Raw genomic sequence first — 19,966 nt, 5'->3', positions numbered from 1 at the left:
ATGCGCATTCTCCCATATACTTTAAATCAGGGTTCTTCAACCCACTGGCTGCTGAGTGGTACCAGTCCTTGGCCTGTTAGGAAATAGGCTGTACAGCAGGAGGTTGAGTGGCTGGTGACCAAGCATTACCACCTGAGCACTGCCTCCTGTCAGCTCAGTGGCTGCATTAAATTTTTCATGAACTGCATATGTGAGGGATCTAGATTACGTGCTCCTTATGAGACTCTAATGCCTGATGTGGAGTAGAATGGTTTCATTCCCCACCCCTGTCCCCGTTCTATGGAAAAGTTGTCTTTCATGAAACCTGTCCCTGCTGCCAAAAAAGGCTGGGGACCTGTGCTTTAAATCATCTTTCTGTATAATACCTAATATAATGTAAATGTTACATAAATATACTGTATTGTTTAGGGACTAATGACAAAAAAGTCTGTAGCTATTCCGTACAATGTGACCATCTTTTTTTTCTGAATATTTTGGATTCATGATTGGTTGAATCTGTAGATGTGGAACCCAAGGATATTGGAAAGCCAGCTGCACACTGAACATTTTCCAAGCTTTAAAGAAAAGTCTATGAGGCAAAAGTTCTGTTTTTCTTTGCAATAGCAACTGCAAAGTGTACCTTGGCAAACTGATAAATAGGAAATTTAAAACTAAACCAGCCAGGCCAGGTCCAGTGGCTCAGGCCTGTAATCCCAGTACTTTGGGAGGCTGAAGTGGATGGATCACCTGAAGTCAGGAGTTTGAGACTAGTCTGGCCAACATGGTGAAACCCTGTCTCTACTAAAAATACAAATATTAGCTGGGAGTGGTGGTGCACACCTATAGTTACCTACTTAGGAGGATGAGACACGAGAATCACTTGAACCCAGGGGGTAGAGGTTGCAGTGAACCGAGATTGAGCAACTACACTCCAGCCTGGGCGGCAGAGCGAGGCTGTCTCAAAACAAAAAACCAGCTCATTGTAATGGAGATAGCATATACTGTAGTGTTCTGAAAGATTGGGAGTTGGAAATCACACTGGGATTGTTGCCTAACTTGCATTTTTATCCAGTTTAAGGCAAGATGGAAGACTTGGGAGCAGGAGAGTAGCAATCTCTCACATTGTTACCATGCTTAGGCATAGTCTGCCTTTTCTTGGGTCTGTAAATTCCCTAAGGGCACCAGCTGTCTCTTGTTCTTCAGATGAGCTTCAGCGTCTAACCCGGTGCCTGGTGTACAGGTGTATTTTGGTCATTTGCAAGTAAATGCACTCTTCGCAAGATGATTTTCTCCCTGTGAATCTCATGAGACACACAAGCTTGTAGACCGCTTTACCATAGCTGTAAAGTTACAGGGACTTAGCTCCCTTCTAGGAAGAATAGTCTGTAAGCTTAAGCATTAAGCCTACAAAGGTTGTCTCTCCTCCCTTTGCCCTTGCCACATGCTGCCATCCTACTGGATACAGATGGGAAAGCTCCCTTGAAGTTAGGATTGGAGTCCACAGATGTTCTTAAAACTGTAAGAGAAGCTTGCTGAATGCAAGTATAGATAAGAGTTTTGAGACTGTCTACTCTTGTGCATAACACATTTTTTAAATTTAGGTAATTTTTTGTAGAATTTGATCCATTGGATTTTTATAAGTAGATATTGAAACCATTAAAAATAATGCTCATTCCATCCACAGAGTGTTGCATATTTAGAGGTTTTATTAGTTGCTGGTTTGTATTGACTATAAGTTTTATAATTTCAGAACTGAATTAGAATAAGCATAAGCAATCAGTAGGCAAGGAAAAAGTGACTATTTCTGCTATTTTTCCTTTAATGTTTTGGCATATTCAAAAATCTGTTTTAGAAAAGAAATGTTAAAACATGTTTATAATGGAGAAAGACTCTAGGCACAGAAATAATATTGCAGAAGCTTTAAAAATGTCTATTCTGCAACTTATTTTCAAACCCGAAGGAAAAAGGATGGTACTACCATGAATCACATTGACACAAAAACCATAGGCAGCTTGAGAACTCAGGTTACAGTGGAGAGTCTAAACTGAAACATTCACTGCATAGGTCCTGCAGACAAGTGTGATGCTTTGAAATGTCTAAATAGCTTCAACGTAGTTGGCTGGGAGCATTCCGGTCCTGCCAGTCCTCTGCACAGTGCCATACATCCAACCTTCATCAATAGCTTGAACATTTATAATAGCATCTCCATCTTTGAAGGACACCTCATCTGCATCAGCAGCCATGTAGTCATACATGGCACGAAAGATTTTCTATTCATGGAATGGAAAAAGGGGAAATATTATATGTTGGATTTGTAACAATTAACACATCTATGTGTAAGATCTCTCATGACTTACTCCACAAACTTAAGTTGAACAAAAGTAAAAGGAACCCACAAAATAGGAAATACTTGCAAATCATATATCTGATTGGTGATTAATATCCAGAATATATAAAGAAATACAACTCAATGCCCGCCCCTCCCCACCAAAAGAGACAAAGGATATGAATAGACATTTGTCCAAAGAAGATAGACAAATAGCCATAAAGGACACAAAAGGATGCTCAAAATTTTTAGTCATCTGGAAAATGTAGATTATTTTTTTCTTTTTCTGTTTTTTTTTTTTTTTTTTTTTTGAGACAGGGTCTTGCTCTGTCGCCAGGCTGGAGTGCGGTGGTGCAATCTCGGCTCACTGCAACCTCCACCTCCCTGGTTCGAGCAATTCTCCTGCCTCAGCCTCCTAAGTAGCTGGGACTACAGGCACCTGCCACCACACCCAGCTAATTTTTGTATTTTTAGTAGAGATCGAGTTTCACCATGTTGGCTGGGATGGTCTCAATCTCTTGACCTCATGCCTCGGCCTCCCAAAGTTCTGGGATTACAGGCGTGAGCCACTGAGCCCAGCCAGAAAATGCAAATTGTTAAAACCACAATGAGATACTGCTTCACACATGCCAGTACTGTGATAATAAAAAAGAGACAATAACAGATGTTAGGATGTAGGAAAATTGGGTCCTTCATAAACTACAGGTGGGAATGGAAAACAGTGCAGCTACTTTGGAAAAGAGTTTGGCAGTTACCACGTTAAATACAGCATTACCATATGACCCAGCAATTTCACCCCTAGGTGTATACCCAAGAAGAATGAGGACATAGGTCTGTGCAGTAATTTGTACATCGATGTTCATAGCAGCATTACTCATAATAGCCAAAAAGTGGGAACAAATGCCCACCAACTGATGAATGAATAAGCAAGATGTGGTATATTCATACAAATCTATTATTGGATAGTAAAAAGAATGAAGTACTAATACATGATATAACCTGGATGAACTTCAGAAGTGAAAGAAGCCAGGCACCACAAAGTATATTGTATAACCACACAATTAGATGAATTATTTATATGAAATGTCTCAGCCAAATATATAGTGATAGGAAATGGATACCTAGGATTGGATGGAGCAGTAAGGGATAAGTTGGGGATGGAGAATGAATGCCAGTGGGTACCAGCATTTGTTTGTTTTTAATTCACCAGAAGAGTTTTGAATACAGCTTTTTTTTATGGTGGTGAAAATACTCTAAAATTAGATTATGGTGGTGGTTGAACAAAAAATCACTGAATTGTACACTTTAAAGTATGAACTTCATACTAAGTTATGCATCCATAAAATGTGTGTGTGTGTGTGTGTGTGTGTGTGTGTGTGTGTGTGTACTGACAAAATAATCTCCTAATTTGATTTGTGGCCTTTCTCTCCCATTTGAAGAGGTCAGTCTTGTACTTTAGAGAAGAATTTGAAAATCCATAGCACTATTGCATGTCATCTTTCACTCTGGGAATTTGGGAGGGTACCAGTAGTAAAAGTTCCTCAAAACTATCCTCCACACTGTTAAAACTGTAATAATTTGGAGGTATATAAGAAGTGATAATAACAAAAGTTTCTTCGTGGGAGCAGCCACTGGTTAGTAGTTTAGGATATAACCTATGTTTTTTCTCACATTCTGAAATACACATGCATATATTCATATTCACAGATAGATTTCCTTTCTCCTCTGCATAAGTGGAACATTAATACTGTAATTTCTTCTTTACATTTAATATAGCTTGGAAGTCTTTTAATATAAAAATATCTGTTTTCTTTTTGACTGCTACAGAGAATTTAGCATTTTAGTAATATGAATTATTCAGTCATTTTCATTTTTCTGGACATTTAGTTGTCACCGTATTATAGTGTTCTTACACTATAATAAGCATCCTAGCGTTTATCTTTGGGTGTATAATTTCTGAAGAAAAAGCTTTTAAAGGTGAAAGTCTTGGGTCAAATGATATGTGTGTTTAAACTTTTTTTAATATATAAAAAAATAATTTTACAAATAGAGATGAGGTTTCACCATGTTGCCTTGGCTGGTCTTGAGCTCCTGGACTGAAGCACTCTTCCGACCTCCGCCTCCCAAAATGCTGGGATTACAGGCGTGAGCCACCATGCCTGACCTAATTTTTTTTGTTTGCTATTAAAATGTTCGAATGTGATACAGTATGATCATATTTGATTCAAAATGATACCTTATGTACTTTATTACTTTTATTTGCATATACCTGGTTACTAGTCATGGTAAACACTTTTTTGGCCATTTTTTTTTAATTTTGCCATAAATTATCTATTAGTCTTCCAGGACTTATTTTGAGGGGGAAGGGAATAATTTATCATTTAACTTAAGGTGCTTTATTCTTTTTCGATATTAATATTTTTATATGTATGCTGTAAATGTTTTCTCCCAGTCTGACATGTTTGTATTTATTATAGAAATATTTGAAATTTTATGACCAAATTAGCCAGTCTTTTATACTTCCAAATTTTGGAATTTGCTTAGGAGGGCTTTCCCCTTTATATTTTAAAATTATTGTGGCCGGGCTGAGTGGTTGATGCCTGTAATCTCAGCATTTTCAGAGGCCAAGTCGGGCAGATGGCTTGAGCCTAGGAGTTGGAGACCAGCCTGGGCAACATAGTGAGCTTCTACTGAAAACAAAAAAAATTAGTCTGACATAGCACACACTCCTGTAGTCCTAGCTACTTTGGAGGCTGAGGCTGGAGTATTGCTTGAGTTCATGAAGTCAAGACTAATGAGCTGTGATTGTGCCACTGCACTCCAGCCTGGGTGGTAGAGGGAGACCCTGTCTCTAAATATAAAAGTATTCTCTGTTATTCTTTATACTTTTACAGTTTTGGATTTTACATCTAAATCTTTGGTACAATTTATGCCTTGAGATGGGTATCTAATTTTATTATATTACTAAATGGTTAACTAGTTACCTCAGATAATATAATTAAATAACATCCCTTTCCTGCTGATTTATAATTCATTTAGGGTCTATTTCTGGACTTCATCTATTTTTGTGTCTATTACCATGCTAAATCCATATTTAATTTTAATAGCTTTATTGTATGTTTTGCTCTTTTTTAGTGAGTCCTTATCATTTTTGAATTTTACTTGATGATTATTGCATGTTTTTCCACATACATTTTAGGATTAGCAGAATTTTTTAAGTGCTATTGGGATTTATATTGGAATTGAATGTATTGGTTTATTTCAGGGAAAATTAGAACTTTATAATATTCCCTTCCGTAAATATAATAGATCTCAACACTTAACTTAGATCTTCTTTCATGTCATTTAGTAAAGACAGTTGTCTTCATACAAAGATTGTTCATATCAATCCTAAAGTATGATGTTTTGGGGGTATTATTAATGGGATCTAGGGTTTTAAACTAAGAGTTGTAAAGTAGTCTGGTGAACTGCGAAGATGATCTGGCTTACCTTTTCAATTTATACTAATAGGCGAGATCTAAGATAAGGCATGTAAATATTTGGGCACATTGCATACATTTGTACGTACTTATTTTATTTTTGAGACAGGGTCGCCCACTGCAACCTCAATTTCCAGGCTCAAGCAGTTCTCACAACTCAACTTCCTAAGCAGCTGGGACTACAAGTGCACCATCACACCCCGCTAATTTTTAAATTTTAATAGAGATGAAGTCTCATTGTTGCCTAGTCTGGTCTCAAACTCCTGAGCTCAAGCAATCCTTTCGCATCAGCCTCCCAAAGTTCTGGCATTATAGGCATGATTCACTACACCCAGCCTATAAATAATTCCAGGCAGCAAATGTTTAAATAAGCTAGTAGGTGAGTCCAATGAGCCAAAACTGATACCTTGCTCTAGGTTTGTTTGTTTTTTTTTTAATTATTGAAAAATGCTTTTCATTAATTTGAGTTTGGTAATGAAAGTTTTCTGATATTAATATGAAACGTGTAATAAAAGAGCATTATATAAAATAGGAGGTTTGGTTTAAAAAGACCATAATAGCTATAATCATGTTTACACATAACAAAAATTAAGAATAATTTAAGTTATTATTTACTTACTCCAGCAGTAGATGGATGAGATGGGATGGAAGATACCGTTGTCTGTTGGGTAGCAACTGAAGATGATCGTTGTTGTGGGAGCACCGTGGTTTTTGCATGTTTGTAAGCTGAAAAGAAGGGAATAAATTGTTTACAAGAAGAAAAATGGCTAGTTATCCTTTAATCTGTGTTTAGCAACTGAGTGATATCTTTTTCCCCAATTTAGAATGATTTTCAAGAAGAGAAATCAAGGAAAATGAAACATCTAACTTCATGCAACCCTCCATAACTCTAGTCTTTTTCTCATTTAAAAGGATCAAGATTAAAAAATGTTTTTTGTTTTTACTCAAAGCATCTCTTTAGTAACTGTCACTGAGCTGGCTGCATGGGACTGCCAGCGTCAGTGCCATCCATTTTTACCTGTTGAGGCTGCGAAGACACCCCCGTCGCTGTAAGTTGAAAGGTGGTGGTCTGGCGCTTCTGAATGCTCAGACTTCTCCTCACCCCCACTGATGCTCAGTGCACTGGCAGATCGTGACTGCTCCCGGCTTCGGCGCTGAGCTTGGACTGGGAGAGATGCAGTTGGGAGAGATGTAGTAAATAAACACATTTCTATGGTAGTAATGCCTAACAGTGAGTGAGTATCAGTTATCGTTATTTTTTGCCAAGCATGGTTTTCAGTAGTTTCCCATGGGTCAAACCCTCACAATTATTCTGATATAGGTTTGTCTTCTTTATTTTGCAGATGAGAGCTTAAGCAAATGACCAAAGGTCATGGAACAGTTAACTAGTACAGCCAGGTTTCAAATCCAAGAGTCTATTTGTAACATCTCCCCTCCAACCTGCCAATTTTCCTGGCTCGTCAGAATGAATAAATAGTAATATTGACATTCAGTCTTTAACTTCTCCAAGGTCCTCCCTAACTGCAAATCAATTTAGAGTCTTTCTCTGTGTTCCCAAAATACCATTGGCAGACCTTTAAAATTACACGTGTCAAGATGCAACCATGGATTTACTTCTCTCTCTTAAGAAATCTAGGGTACACATCCTTTCTGGACTGTCTCTACATGATATTGTTGTTATTATTATTTGAGATGGGGGCCCTGTTGCTCAGGCTGAAGGCAGTGATGCAGTCATGTTTTGCTGCAGCTTCGACCTAGGCTCAAGCCATCCTCCTACCATAGCCCCCTGAACAGCAGGGATTACAGGCACATAACACCACTCCTGGCTATTTTTTTTTTTTTTTTCTATTGTAGAGAAGGTCTCTCATTCTGTTTTCCTGGCTGATATCCTACTTCATTCTGTTTTCTAGGCTGGTATCCTACTTGTTAACATGAATAAAAGGCATAAAGTTGTGCAGCCTGCTTTGTTGAATGAATAATCTTTATTGATGGAATAGAGCTCAGGCAGTTCCTAAAGCTTAAATCCTTTCTCTTCCCTTTGCCTGTGTATTTTATTTTTATTATTTCTCCAATAGAAAGATTTACTATCATTTTTTCTTTGGAAAAAAAATAGAAATAATGGGCCTGAAGGAGACATGCACTGAGGCATGAAACAAAATTTTTCTTAACTTGAACTTGTTTAGAAAGTAAGTTTTGCTCACTATTTAACAAGGTTTTTTTGTTTTTGTTTTTGTTTTTGTTTTGAGATGGAGTCTCTTTGTCTTCCAGAATAGACTGCAATGGCATGATTTTGGCTTAACTGCAACCTTCACCTCCTGAGTTCAAGCAATTCTCTGCCTTAGCCTCTAGAGCAACTGGGATTACAGGTGCCCACCACACCTGGCTCATTTTTGTAATTTTTTTTTTTTTTTAGTAGAGATGGGATTTCACCGTCTTGGCTACACTGGTCTTGAACTCCTGACCCTGTGATCTATGTGCCTCGGTCTCCAAAAGTGCTGGGATTACAGGCATGAGCCACTGTGCCTAGCCAACAAGGTATTTTTATGCCAAATGGGCAACTCAGAAAATGGAAAACCCTGGAGGGAAGGAATTTCAGAGCCCAAATAAAAATCATTGACTCTAGCGTACTAAATGGTGATGTTTATGTTGTAAGCCTTTTTCAGCATAACACACCATTAATCATGTGTAAGCTTCGGGACTGGATGTTGTCTTCTGCTGGATCATAGTCAAAAACTGAACCAGGATTAGTACGCCAGACACGTAGACCTGAAAGGGAAAATAATGATCAGAACAAGTGTTCCTGGACTTTTCCAATAACTTGAAAACCAAGGAATGAATTTTAACAACCACCAGAGGATTGAATCACATTTATGCCAGCTTAGGTTCTGGGTCATGTCTTTTCACAGGAGAACAAAGGTAGAAGAGATACCAGCTTTGTAAACTGTGAAATAATAGGAGCTTTCTTGCATCCCTAATTAAAACATTAAAGTCCTTTATATTTTGACTTGATGTAGATAATATTACTTTTCATCTACCCCTCAAAGTTAATCCCCTTCCCCAACCCAGGCTCAGTTACCTGTAATAGTCTCCTGATCTTGGTCATTCCGTTTTTGTTCCATTTCTACCACTTTCCTCTGAATACCTCTGTAGTTAATGTCACTGAAGTCCTGCATGTTCTTCTTTACTCGTTCAGTGATAGGATCTGTCACCACTGGTGTGAAGGAACCCTTGTGTTTCTCAAAGTCTTCATGATATTTCACCTGAAATGTCATGAATTTGCTTTATGAAAATATGATGGTGTGACCATTTCCCTTTTTAAACATTCCAACAGGCAGCCAGCCCATCCTAAAGAGGTCCTGACTCACCGTTGAAATGTGCCGTTGGATCTCCCTCACCCGCCTCATCTCAGGGGTATCCAACACATAGGCAGCTTTGCCTTGTATTTGTTTCCGGAAGCTATCAGAATAAAGAACCTGATCGAGGAGAGACCATGAATGAGTGGTGCTGTTCTAAATCTGAAACCTCAAAGCTTTTCCAGCAGATGGAGATGGAAGAAGCTGGTGAGGGAGACTTGTCAGCTGAAGGGGCCCAGTGAGACACTTGACCAACTGTGGATCACGCTAACCTGGGGACCAGGAGGGCTCTTAGAAGAGAAAGGACTTGTTTTGACTTTGAAAATGAAACTCATTTTCAAAGAAGGGGCATAGTATAATTTTGAAAAAAAGAAAATGACCTCTTGAAATTTGCTAGGAATTACAGCATCAACATATTCAATGGTATTTGGCTCTACATCTGATATTGAAGGGAATTTGAAACAATGTCCTAAAAGAAGTGATCATTTTCCTTAGGTTATGTTCAGATTTCCTAAACCAGTATGCCAGTATAGAAATCAAAGTCCTCCAGATACTAAAACCCCAAAATATAGCCAAGAAGACATCTGTTTCAGTGTATTACCCATGTCATAAAGTATCTTTAAAGGAGAGAAGATTGAGGATGTTAGGAAGTAAATTTGTTATAGTTGGTTATGTAGAACTACCTCAAGTAAAGTGAAAGGGGAAGGAAAACATTGGCAATTAACTTGTTTAGTATGATGGTTTGGAATATAAAAGCACACTTAATGGCAATTTTAGTGTAAATTTTCAGTTGAATAAGAAAGTGCACATTTTTACGGTGTTATATAAAGTATTACTTTCCAATATGTTGCATCTTTCTCTAAGATTTTAGTGTGTTTTTCAGTTGCATAAGAAAGGCGTGTTTTTATGATGTTAAGATGTTATTTTCCAGGTTGTTGCACTATTTCTTTTTAGTCTTAGAAAATACCGAGCTAATGTTTTCTTGGTTGCGCTTAGCTCTCTCCATCTCTGGAGTAACAGGTGTCGGAGTTGCTTTTCTCATGTTCTCTTTGTACAATACCTAGGGAAGCCAAAAGAGCATCCAGGCATCAGACAGCAGAAAACCAGGTCTGAAAATCATCACTTAGCTGGTGTTATGGCTCAATTATATCACACCAAAGGTAAAGCCATTAAAATGTTACAGTAGGAAGCAAAAGTTTAAGAAAGAAGTAAAATCACTGTAATCTGGTGGGGTAGGTTTGTTGTTTTTAAGTGGATAGGGAAGAATTTTTAAGATACACAAAACGTTTTGGAAACGCTAAGATAAATTAGTGGTATAACCATGTGTGCCAGGCCTGTTAAGATTTTAAGGATTTATTTTTCCTTTCTGAAATACCGAGCTAAAGATTTCTTGATTGCGTTTCACTCTTTCCATCTCAGGAGTAAAGGGTGTGGGGGTTGCTTTCCCCAGGTTCTCTTTGTATAACACCTGTGAGATACAAAGTTACACCCAAAAGTCACTATGAAGTAATAATCACTGTTAATTATATTGCAAGTTGGAAGGAAACGCTATGTTTATTACTATTAGAACATCTATCAAGAAGCTTAAAAACAGTTAATAGCTACAGTAAATACAGTGTGATATTCAGAGCAAATGCAAATATAACTGGCATTTTGTTTGTTTTTAACCTGAGATAGGGTTAGGAGCAGGCCAAACCGCAGGAGTTATTTTGCAAAATTAAAAGCACTTCTGTTTCTCAAGACAATACCGAGCTAATATTTTCTTGATTGCGTTTGACTCTCTGCATCTCAGGAGTGACAGGGGTTGGGGTCGCTTTCCCCACATTTTCTTTGTACAAAACCTATGCGAGTCCAACAGATCCAAAAAGAAAGAGAGTTACAGTTACCAAAAATGGAAATGGTACAGATAACTTTTGATTATCCTCAGGGCCCCAAACCATTTGGGCAATAAGGTTAGATGGAAAGCAGGATGTTTTTCAAGGAAGTTAAGTGTAGTTACAGGAAGACACAATGTGTCTAGGATAGGCCCCTGCCCTGAAACCCTTGAACACTGCAAGAGAGATCTGTGGTGTTCCTCAAAGTGATGAGAGACCACCATCATTTTACTGCTAGTCTTTGAATGTCAAGCCCGAGAGATGATTTAAACAAGAATTATAGGCATGAGTGTCAATCACACTTGAGAAGGTTGAGGCTGCTCCTGATACAGCAGCTGGTTTTTTACTGTTTTGCAGCACTTAAACTCTCATAGATGCATCAGTAAAACTGTAGGCCCTCAGATAAGGCAAAGGGTTTCCCCTACTCACTTTTTCTTTGCTATCCTCTATGCTCTGCCTCTTGCTTTAGTTTAATACCACATCAAGCTTATCATTAAGGAAAAATGTTTTTGGCTCTTATATCACTATCATGGTCAAATAGAAAATGAGAAACATAGTAACAAATCGTGATAAATCTTCAATCTCAGTATCTTTTCTCAGTATCTTTTCTCAGTATCATTCCTTGAAACATTGGATGTTTAGGAAATGACATTCAAGAGGAAGAATTCTGCTGAAGTAATGGTTCTCAAATTGGGGTCCCTGAACAGCAAGGTCAGTACTGAGAACTTGTTAAAAATGCAAATCTCTGCCCCTCTCTGTACCAGACCTACAGAAGGAGAAACTAGAGCAGGATCCTGCAATCTGGCTTCACAAACCCTCCAGGTTATTTTAATATGTGCTTATGTTTTACAACACTGCACTCAAGTACTGGAGAAACCTAATGAGAGTGGAAACATGGAGGCCACAAGGTTGTTTGCTACTGGAAGCTGAAGTCCCCATGCAAACCTCAGTCCCTGGTAATTTACAACCACATACAATGTCATAGAGCACAAGTTTACAGGAAATGGTTTACTAAAGTTTGCAGTTAAAGACTACACTAAAACTAAAGAACAAAAATGAAAATCAGTAAAACAAAAAGCTATTCTGGTGACACTCAAGTTTTAAGTTGACAATCAATTGCCAAAACTACTACTGGATCATAATTTATATCATTATTCTTGAAGGAGGGGATCAGGAATCATTTTTCCCAAGGTCTCTTTGTCCAGATCTGACAGGGTAAATTAGAAACTGAAGTCATAGACACAAAAACAACAAAATCATGACTAATATTCAAGAAAGAGCCCCATTGGGCCTACTCTACCACCCCACATATACCCATCCTAAATTCCCCATTGGACCTACTCTACCACCCCCGATATACTCCATCCTAAATTTCAAGCACATGTAAAACAAAGAGACCTTGGGGGAAGTGGATAGAAAGTTTGAGGAGAGAGAAGCAAAAGGATGTTTTATAAGAAAATCTGTTACTTGTTGATATTAGAACTTCAAATTATAGATTAAAGCAATCTTGTTGTTAAGGGGTTAGGCTAGAAGTAGCCCAAAGGAAAAAGGATAAATTTGCTAAAGAAATTCACAAATTTAAGTTGTCTTTTAAAAAGCAGGATTAATATGTATTATTTTAAATCATGGAAGTAGTTTTTAAAATCATTAAATAGTTTTTTTTTCTTTTCTTGCGAAAGTACCGAGCTAATATTTTCTTGATTGTGTTTGACTCTCTCCATCTCGGGAGTGACAGGTAAAGGGGTTCCCTTGCCCATGTTTTCTTTGTATAACACCTGTGTGATGAAAAAGCATCCAGAAAAACAACCATGAGTAACATTTCATTTGTTGAGAGGTTTTAAGGGTGAGGGCAACTTCCTTGTTAAGAAAAAACAAAGTTGTCCTAGGAGCCAGAAGTTATATGCTGACAAAATGCCACCAACTACTTTAGTGGAAGTCACTGTTGGGTTGGGGAATCTGCACCCTCTAGAGAAGCAGGGACCTCAGCTATTGGGGAAAGGCTGTCAGAGTTATCCATGTTGTTATTTTTTTTTTTTTTCATTTTTGTGAGTATGGTGCCTTCTAAACAATCAAACGAGGATTTGAGACTGTTAGAACTTGGTGGTGTTACCCACGCAAACAGAAAAACTTATTATTTTTTAAAGAATGTTTAAAAATACCAGATGAAATAAAAAATCGAAGTTAACTGTATTATAGAACCGGGAATGGTGTTAGGCTAGAAGTACGCCAGAGGAAAAGGATAAATGTGCTAAAGGAATGCACAAAATTCAAGTTGTCTTTAAAAAGTAGGATTAATATGTATTATTTTAAATCATGAAAGTTTCTAAAATTATTAAATGAGTAGTTTCTTTCTTTTCTTTCAAAAGTACCGAGCTAATATTTTCTTGATTGTGTTTGACTCTCTCCATCTCGGGAGTGACAGGTAAAGGGGTTCCCTTGCCCATGTTTTCTTTGTATAACACCTGTGCAATGAGAAAGCATCCAGAAAAACAACCATGAGTAACATTTCATTTCTTGGGATGTTTTAAGTGTGAGGAGAAAACAGTCGTCCAAGGAGCCAGAAGTTATTTGCTGACAAAATGCCACCGAATACTTTAGTGGAAGCCATTGTTGGGATGGGGAATCTGCACCCTCTAGAGAAGCAGGGACCTCAGCTGCTGGGGAAAGGCTGTCAGAGTTATCCATGTTATTTTTTTTTTTTTTTTTTCATTTTTGTGAGTATGGTGCCTCCTAAACAAACAAGGATTTGAGACTGTTAGAACTCGGTGTTGTTATCCACACAAACAGAAAAACTCATTATTTAAAAACATTTTTGAAAATATCAGATGAAGTAAAAAATCGAAATTAATTGTATTATAGAAATGGGAAAGTATGTCATTTTGTAATATAAAATATATTAGAAGCAAGGGAAGGGAAATGAGTTTAAAACAAAAGATAAATGTAAGGATCAGTTTAATTCTGAAGTTAAGTGGCATTTTTCCCCTTTTCAAAATACCAAGCTAAGGTTTTCTTGATTGTGTTTGACTCTCTGCATCTCAGGAGTGATGGGGATTGGAATTCCTGTCCCCAGGTTTTCTTTGTATAGCACCTGTATGGTAAGAAAGCATCCAGAACAAAAAAAAAAAGCAATCAATCAATCAATCATTTTTCCCCTGCTTTGGAGCAGTTAGGAGTGGGAAGGGAGGAAGAGAGTGAATTAGAGGAAGAGAAGAACCAGAAGCTTTTAGACTCAACCTGTTTGAGCCTTTTAAAAACATCTTCAAAAGCAAAGGAATGCAGGAAATAGCAAAAACTAAGAAATATGAAAATAAATTTTTGTTATTTTCCTTGTTTGAATTAATCTCTGCAGCACCGAGCAACCATGAAAGAGAGGAATTAGTCTTTCCCAGCTTGTTACACGGAAGGAAAAAAAATAGAAACAGACAAGAGTCAGAAACAAAACCAAGGAAGTTATTTTTGACTTGAAAATGCTATTAATAAATGACGTAAGGATATTTGGGTTTTACAAGCATTTTATATATGGAGATATATACACACAAACCTTCTTTTGTTCACTTTCAAAAGAAGTCAAAGTATTTAACTTTTAGTTTGGGTAAACATATTGGGAAGAACAATGTTTAAGGCAAATAGAGAGCAATGATAAGGTGCTTAAAAAAAAAACTTCAAAATATCTGTACAAATACCAGTAGAGACAGAAAAGGTTAGAATAATAAATGAGCCTAATAGTCGGATCTTTGCAGAATACATTTGTTTTAAGCTTTAGGTTCAGATCAACTTTGCCAAAGCAGAATACGTGTGGATGCTTAGACACTGAGAATGTTAAATTTGTAAAAGCAGGAATATAATCATGAACACTTTAAAAAAAATTAAGTTAAATGATTGTATTAATTTTTACCAAAATGGGGAAAGCCGATTCGTGGGAAATGGCAGCATTAAGTTGGGAGAAAGAATGACAGGTCAAATTATTTATTGGAATGAGTTGATTAGATTTTTAAAATCTAGCCATTAATATTTTTTAAACTTTTAAAAAGTAGTTAAAGGGATTTTTTATTTTTAAATACCGAACTAAAGTTTTCTTGATTGTGTTTGACTCTCTCCATCTCTGGAGTGATGGGGATTGGAATCCCTTTTCCAACGTTTTCTTTATACAACACCTGTATGACACAAGAAAGGATCCAGAAGAAACAAGAGCAGTCAAAACAGCCCTTTCGTCTACCTTGTGGAGAATCTAGTGTGAAACTACAGACATCAGACAGAAAAGACAAATTCAACAAGTCAACCTCTCTGTTCAGGCACAGATCTGGGTGAGAACATGTTTTGTATTTCCTTAGTGAAATATTACTGTATTTGATATTCATCTTTTTAACTGTAACTTGAATATAAGTATTTCCTGTGCCAGGAATTAAGGAAAAAAATACAAATAATTTCCTAAGACCATTAAAATAGTCGGTGTACAATAGAAAAATTGTTTAAGTTAGATTAGCAAATATTTGTTTTCTTTACAAAAGACATTTGTTTTACAGTATAAGAAATATTTAACAGGCCAGATCTATGCAATATGGCAATTTGGTCTTTGTCATTAAGATCAAATTGTAGAGATGGTCAAGTCTAAAAGTCAATATATGGCATTGTCTACTTTCCACAGTATCTAACTAATAGGCTTATCCACCACTTGACAGTTTTGCCTAGGTGCAATATGTGTAAAAATGCAAATGGTTACTTTAAAAAAAGTCCAGAATCATCAGGATCATTAAGGTTTCAAATAGATACAAAAATAATTTACTTATTCTAATACAGAAGAAAATAATTAGAAAGTAATTTTGAAATTGTTGCAAGCCTTTCAATAAAAGGAATAATAATAATGAGCCCACAGGGAAAACAATGAATATAACATTCCAAAAGACATACTAACTTACATTGAAAATTTAACAAAATTGAAGGATTGTTAGTGAATAGTAATTAAAAACAAAACGGAACAAAAAGACAGTGGGACCAAAGAGAGTTACTGATCTAATTATGTCAAAGAATCAAACTTTTAGAATATATTTAAACTGACAATTAAAAACATTTTGGATTAGTTTCTACTCCCCCCCCAAAAAAAATCCAACTAAATTTTCCTAATGACATTTGATTCTCCATCACAGGTCTAAGTGAACCTAAGATCTTTATATAGAAGTTTCAGAGTTTTGTATTATTTTATAATATACAAATAATTTTTGTCTTGAGTTTTTCAGCAACAATATTAATAAAAGAAAGTAACATTAAATATAAGCTTATGATATGATTTGTATATTTAAAAAAATCAGAAGGACTAGATTTCTATTCATGAAATGGCTAGTTTAGAACAAGTATCAAAATAAGATTTCTTTCTTCCTTTTTTTATTTTTACTTTTTGAGACAGGGTCTCACTCCTGTCACTCAGGCTGGAGTGCAGTGGCACAATCACCACTCACTGCAGCCTTGACATCATGGGGCTCAGACGATCCTCCTACCTCAGCATCCCGAGTAGCTGGGACTACAGGCATGCACCACCATGTTTGGCTAATTTTTTTCTATTTATAGTAGAGATGGAATTTCACCATGTTGCCTAGGCTGGTCTCAACCTCCTGTGCTCCAGCAATCCGCCTGTCTTGGCCTCCCAAAATGCTGAGATGACAGGCGTGAGCCACCACGCCTGGCCCAAAATAAGACTTCTTTTGGTTTCAATATTAAGCAATTTTCTTTCTTGGTGCTACTGTTTATCTGAATAGGGTCTATGTTGAGATGATTCCTGTTCCCAAGCAAGAGCCATCATTTCTACATGTGGCTTCAAGTCCAGTATCTTTTCTTGCATCTCTAACCCAGAAACATTAGATAAAAAGAATTCAAAGTAAATAAGAGCTTTAGTGTTTGGTTTTTCTCTTCTGGAAATCAATTAACTTCAACAGTCCCAATAGTAACAAAGGTGAAAAGAGAAGGAAAGAAAAAATTTTAAGGGACTATTATAGAAGTATAAAGTGTTAGAATCAAATGGTGAGTAGGAGATCTGGAAAACAGAAGGATTCAGTTGGTGTGACTTTAAAAAATTTTGTTAAATTGATTATTATAAAGGGATGAATAGTGAGATGTTCTGTTTTATAGAAATTATTATTTTTTTTAATATGGAGTTAAAGAGCTTTCTCTCAAATACCGAGCTAATGTTTTCTTGATTGAGTTTGACTCGCTCCATCTCAGGAGTGACAGGTAGGGGAGTCCCCTTGCTCAAGTTCTCTTTGTACAATATCTGTGTGCACAAAACCAACAAACAAATCAACCTGGACCCATCTTTTAGGTAGATTTAACCTAAAAAAAAAAAAGAGCCTAAAGTTATTTTTGTTGTTTTATGATGAAGTAAAATAGACCTAAATAACTTTAAAAAATAGAATAACTATAGATCCCCTTTGGACACTTAGTCACACACAGGATGTCTGTCTCTAAAAGACATCAGTAAAACACAGCTGCCAGGCTACCGGCAGGAGTGGCTTGACTTATGTAGGCCTTCTCTCAAAGACAGGAGTACAAACAGCATTCAAGCTAATTGAAATTAATATCCATGAGTTGTTGGTAACATTAAATTAGGGAACCAAAGCAAGAAAGGAGAGAGAAAGGCAGGCATAGGGGAACAAAATAAAGAATAAATACTGAAAGCTAAATAATATTAGCTTTCAATGATCCTGAAGGCTTTCCAAAGGAAAAAATTTATCTTGCATAGCATACAAAAAAAAGCTGAGAAGTAAATTATATTTGAGTTACTGTGAATTGCTGTGTTGTCTTTGAATGAAAATGTTTAAGAATGACATTCTTTTAAGAAAAGCTGCAAACACAGTGACCTCCAATGAGATTGGAGACTATTCTTCTAAGTGAAGTAACTCAGGAATGGAAAACCAAACATTGTGTGTTCTCACTGATATGTGGGAGCTAAGTTGTGAGAACACAAAGTTGTTATAAGAATGATACAATGGACTTTGAGGGAAGAGTGGGAGTGGGGTGATAAAATACTACAAGTATGGTGCAGTGTATACTGCATGGGTGGTGGGGTGCACCAGGATCTCACAAATCACCACTAAAAAACTCATGTAACCAAATACCACCTGCAACCCCAAAACTTATGGAAAAATAATAAACATCTAAACAGAAAAATCTTCAAGAAAAGCTGCAAACACAGAATACATCAAAAAGCCACAATAAATGCAAATAAAATTCTAATTAACATTGTCCTTTGAAGGGGTGTTAGGTTTTCCTTTTGACTTGTGCCACACCAGGTAAAAACACCTACTGTTATTAAAGGAGGGATGGAGGAAGAAAACATTGAGTGTTACAGGTTTTTAAAGAAAGTGAGAAATATCTATGTTTTAGAGAAAACACAGTTAAAATTTCACACCAGAACTAAATACTAAATTAGATTTGGGTTGAAAACTGAGGTAATATTTGGTACCATTATTTTCATTATATGAATTTAGTAATTTTAAATTTGTAAGGTGTTATTATTTTAAATAAAATTGAGGATTTTTTTTTTTGGTCCCCTAAGAAATACCGAGCTAAAGTTCTCTTGATTGCGTTTGACTCTCTCCATCTCTGGAGTGATAGGTGTTGGGATTCCTTTCCCCAAATTTTCTTTGTACAAAACCTGTGAGATACAAGAAAGTATCCAGAGGACATTTAAAACAAGCACAGAGAGTAAGGAAGGGAGGAAATTGGGGGAAGGGGTTGTGTGTGAGGAGGCAGTTTTTTAGTAAGTAATATTTAGTAAGGATAATGTTTTTACTTTTTTACTTCACAGTTTTTAGGATGAACTCTACAGTGCTAATTCTGGAAATGAAAAAGTACAATGGAAAGCATTAAGTTATAGGACATAACGTTGAGGAATCTTGTTAATTCTACTTAAAGTATTTCACATCTAGTCAAGTCACTGAAAATATTAAAGCATAATTGGAAATGTGAGTCATTTTATATTAAGATGGCTTTGGTCAGGTAATATACGTCACACACAGACACACACAGAATTGTTAAGATGTTACTTTCTTTAAAAAAGGTGGGTTATTGTGGTAAATTTTTTATGGGAAATAGTTTTTTATGTGATATATTCGTAAATACCGAGCTAAAGTTCTCTTGATTGCGTTTGACTCTCTCAATCTCTGGAGTCACAGTGGTTGGAATGCCTGTTCCCAAGTTTTCTTTGTACATAACCTGTAGAAAATAATTAGAATACCCCAAAAGGTAAAAATGACCATGAATCCTTTAGATAGCAGCTACATCATGTGGGCTATTTGGGGGAAACTCATAAAAACAATCTAGCTCTCAAATACAACATGCAAGGAATGGGGGAGAAATTCCATAAATATTTGTTCTCTTTTCAAAGGTAGTAAAAACTTTTACTACTTTGAAAACTGGGCACTAAATTAGCATTTTCTATAACCACTTGGTACATACCTAAAATGCATTAAACAATAATAAATTTACCAATGAAAAAAATCCAGCCATTCTGTTGCATCTAGCATTGGTTCCTTGAATATAGCAGGCCTGTAGTAGACTTGTGCTTAATGAATAGATTGCTTGGTTTAAAATTTTCAAATCATGGGATACTCTTATTCCTTCAGGCTTATTGAGAATTTTGTTTGTTCTGTGTATTCTAATGAATGTTCCTAGCTGGCTCCTCCTCTATAGGAGCCTAGTCCCTGAATATGAGGAGGTTTAATCAGTTTATTTTTCAGGAGGAGCATCTTTACCTGAAATTTTTATTGCTGATTGCTGGATGAAGTAAACTAGTGTTTCCTGAATTGGGAGAAGTCCATTTTTTTAGTAGTAGCATCAAAGGACTAGGAATTTTAATGAAAATGGTAAGGAACCTCCACTTTCCAAGCTTCTTGCCTCCTCCTCAAGTTTTCAGCCTAAAGGACTGAATGGGTTCTTTTAAATGGATGGATTCCCTGCTGTGTT

The 19,966-nt window shown here is 36.5% G+C and overlaps 1 protein-coding gene and 1 long non-coding RNA gene across 45 annotated transcripts in view; one reads left to right on the top strand and one right to left on the bottom strand.

Annotated features, from left to right (window-relative positions):
• Positions 1-1,665: 1,665 nt before the first annotated feature.
• NEB (nebulin) overlaps positions 1,666-19,966 on the bottom strand; it is a 222,981-nt gene continuing 204,680 nt past the window's right edge. For 5 of the 44 annotated variants that reach the window (XM_035304905.3, XM_078327752.1, XM_035304904.3 and 2 more), the window contains 16 exons: positions 19,124-19,216; positions 18,564-18,656; positions 17,181-17,273; positions 15,073-15,165; positions 14,007-14,099; positions 13,381-13,473; positions 12,694-12,786; positions 10,886-10,978; positions 10,513-10,605; positions 10,105-10,197; positions 9,150-9,257; positions 8,861-9,044; positions 8,458-8,550; positions 6,803-6,949; positions 6,404-6,510; positions 1,666-2,249 (listed from right to left, as the gene is read on the bottom strand). In XM_035304905.3, the coding sequence (XP_035160796.3) occupies positions 2,076-2,249; positions 6,404-6,510; positions 6,803-6,949; positions 8,458-8,550; positions 8,861-9,044; positions 9,150-9,257; positions 10,105-10,197; positions 10,513-10,605; positions 10,886-10,978; positions 12,694-12,786; positions 13,381-13,473; positions 14,007-14,099; positions 15,073-15,165; positions 17,181-17,273; positions 18,564-18,656; positions 19,124-19,216 (1,743 nt within the window). In that variant the 3' untranslated portion in view covers positions 1,666-2,075. The remainder of the gene's footprint in view (positions 2,250-6,403; positions 6,511-6,802; positions 6,950-8,457; positions 8,551-8,860; positions 9,045-9,149; positions 9,258-10,104; positions 10,198-10,512; positions 10,606-10,885; positions 10,979-12,693; positions 12,787-13,380; positions 13,474-14,006; positions 14,100-15,072; positions 15,166-17,180; positions 17,274-18,563; positions 18,657-19,123; positions 19,217-19,966) is intronic. The other 39 variants (XM_078327781.1, XM_078327782.1, XM_035304951.3 and 36 more) reach the window with 28 other exon arrangements.
• Positions 15,176-18,998, top strand: LOC144576659 (uncharacterized). Its single transcript, XR_013518932.1, has 2 exons — positions 15,176-15,315; positions 18,810-18,998. It is a non-coding gene; the product is annotated as an uncharacterized LOC144576659 (long non-coding RNA).

Source organism: Callithrix jacchus, chromosome 6, assembly GCF_049354715.1.
Source record: "Callithrix jacchus isolate 240 chromosome 6, calJac240_pri, whole genome shotgun sequence".
In the NCBI taxonomy this organism is placed as follows: Eukaryota; Metazoa; Chordata; class Mammalia; order Primates; family Cebidae; genus Callithrix; species Callithrix jacchus.
This window is presented reverse-complemented; position numbering and strand designations above follow the sequence as displayed.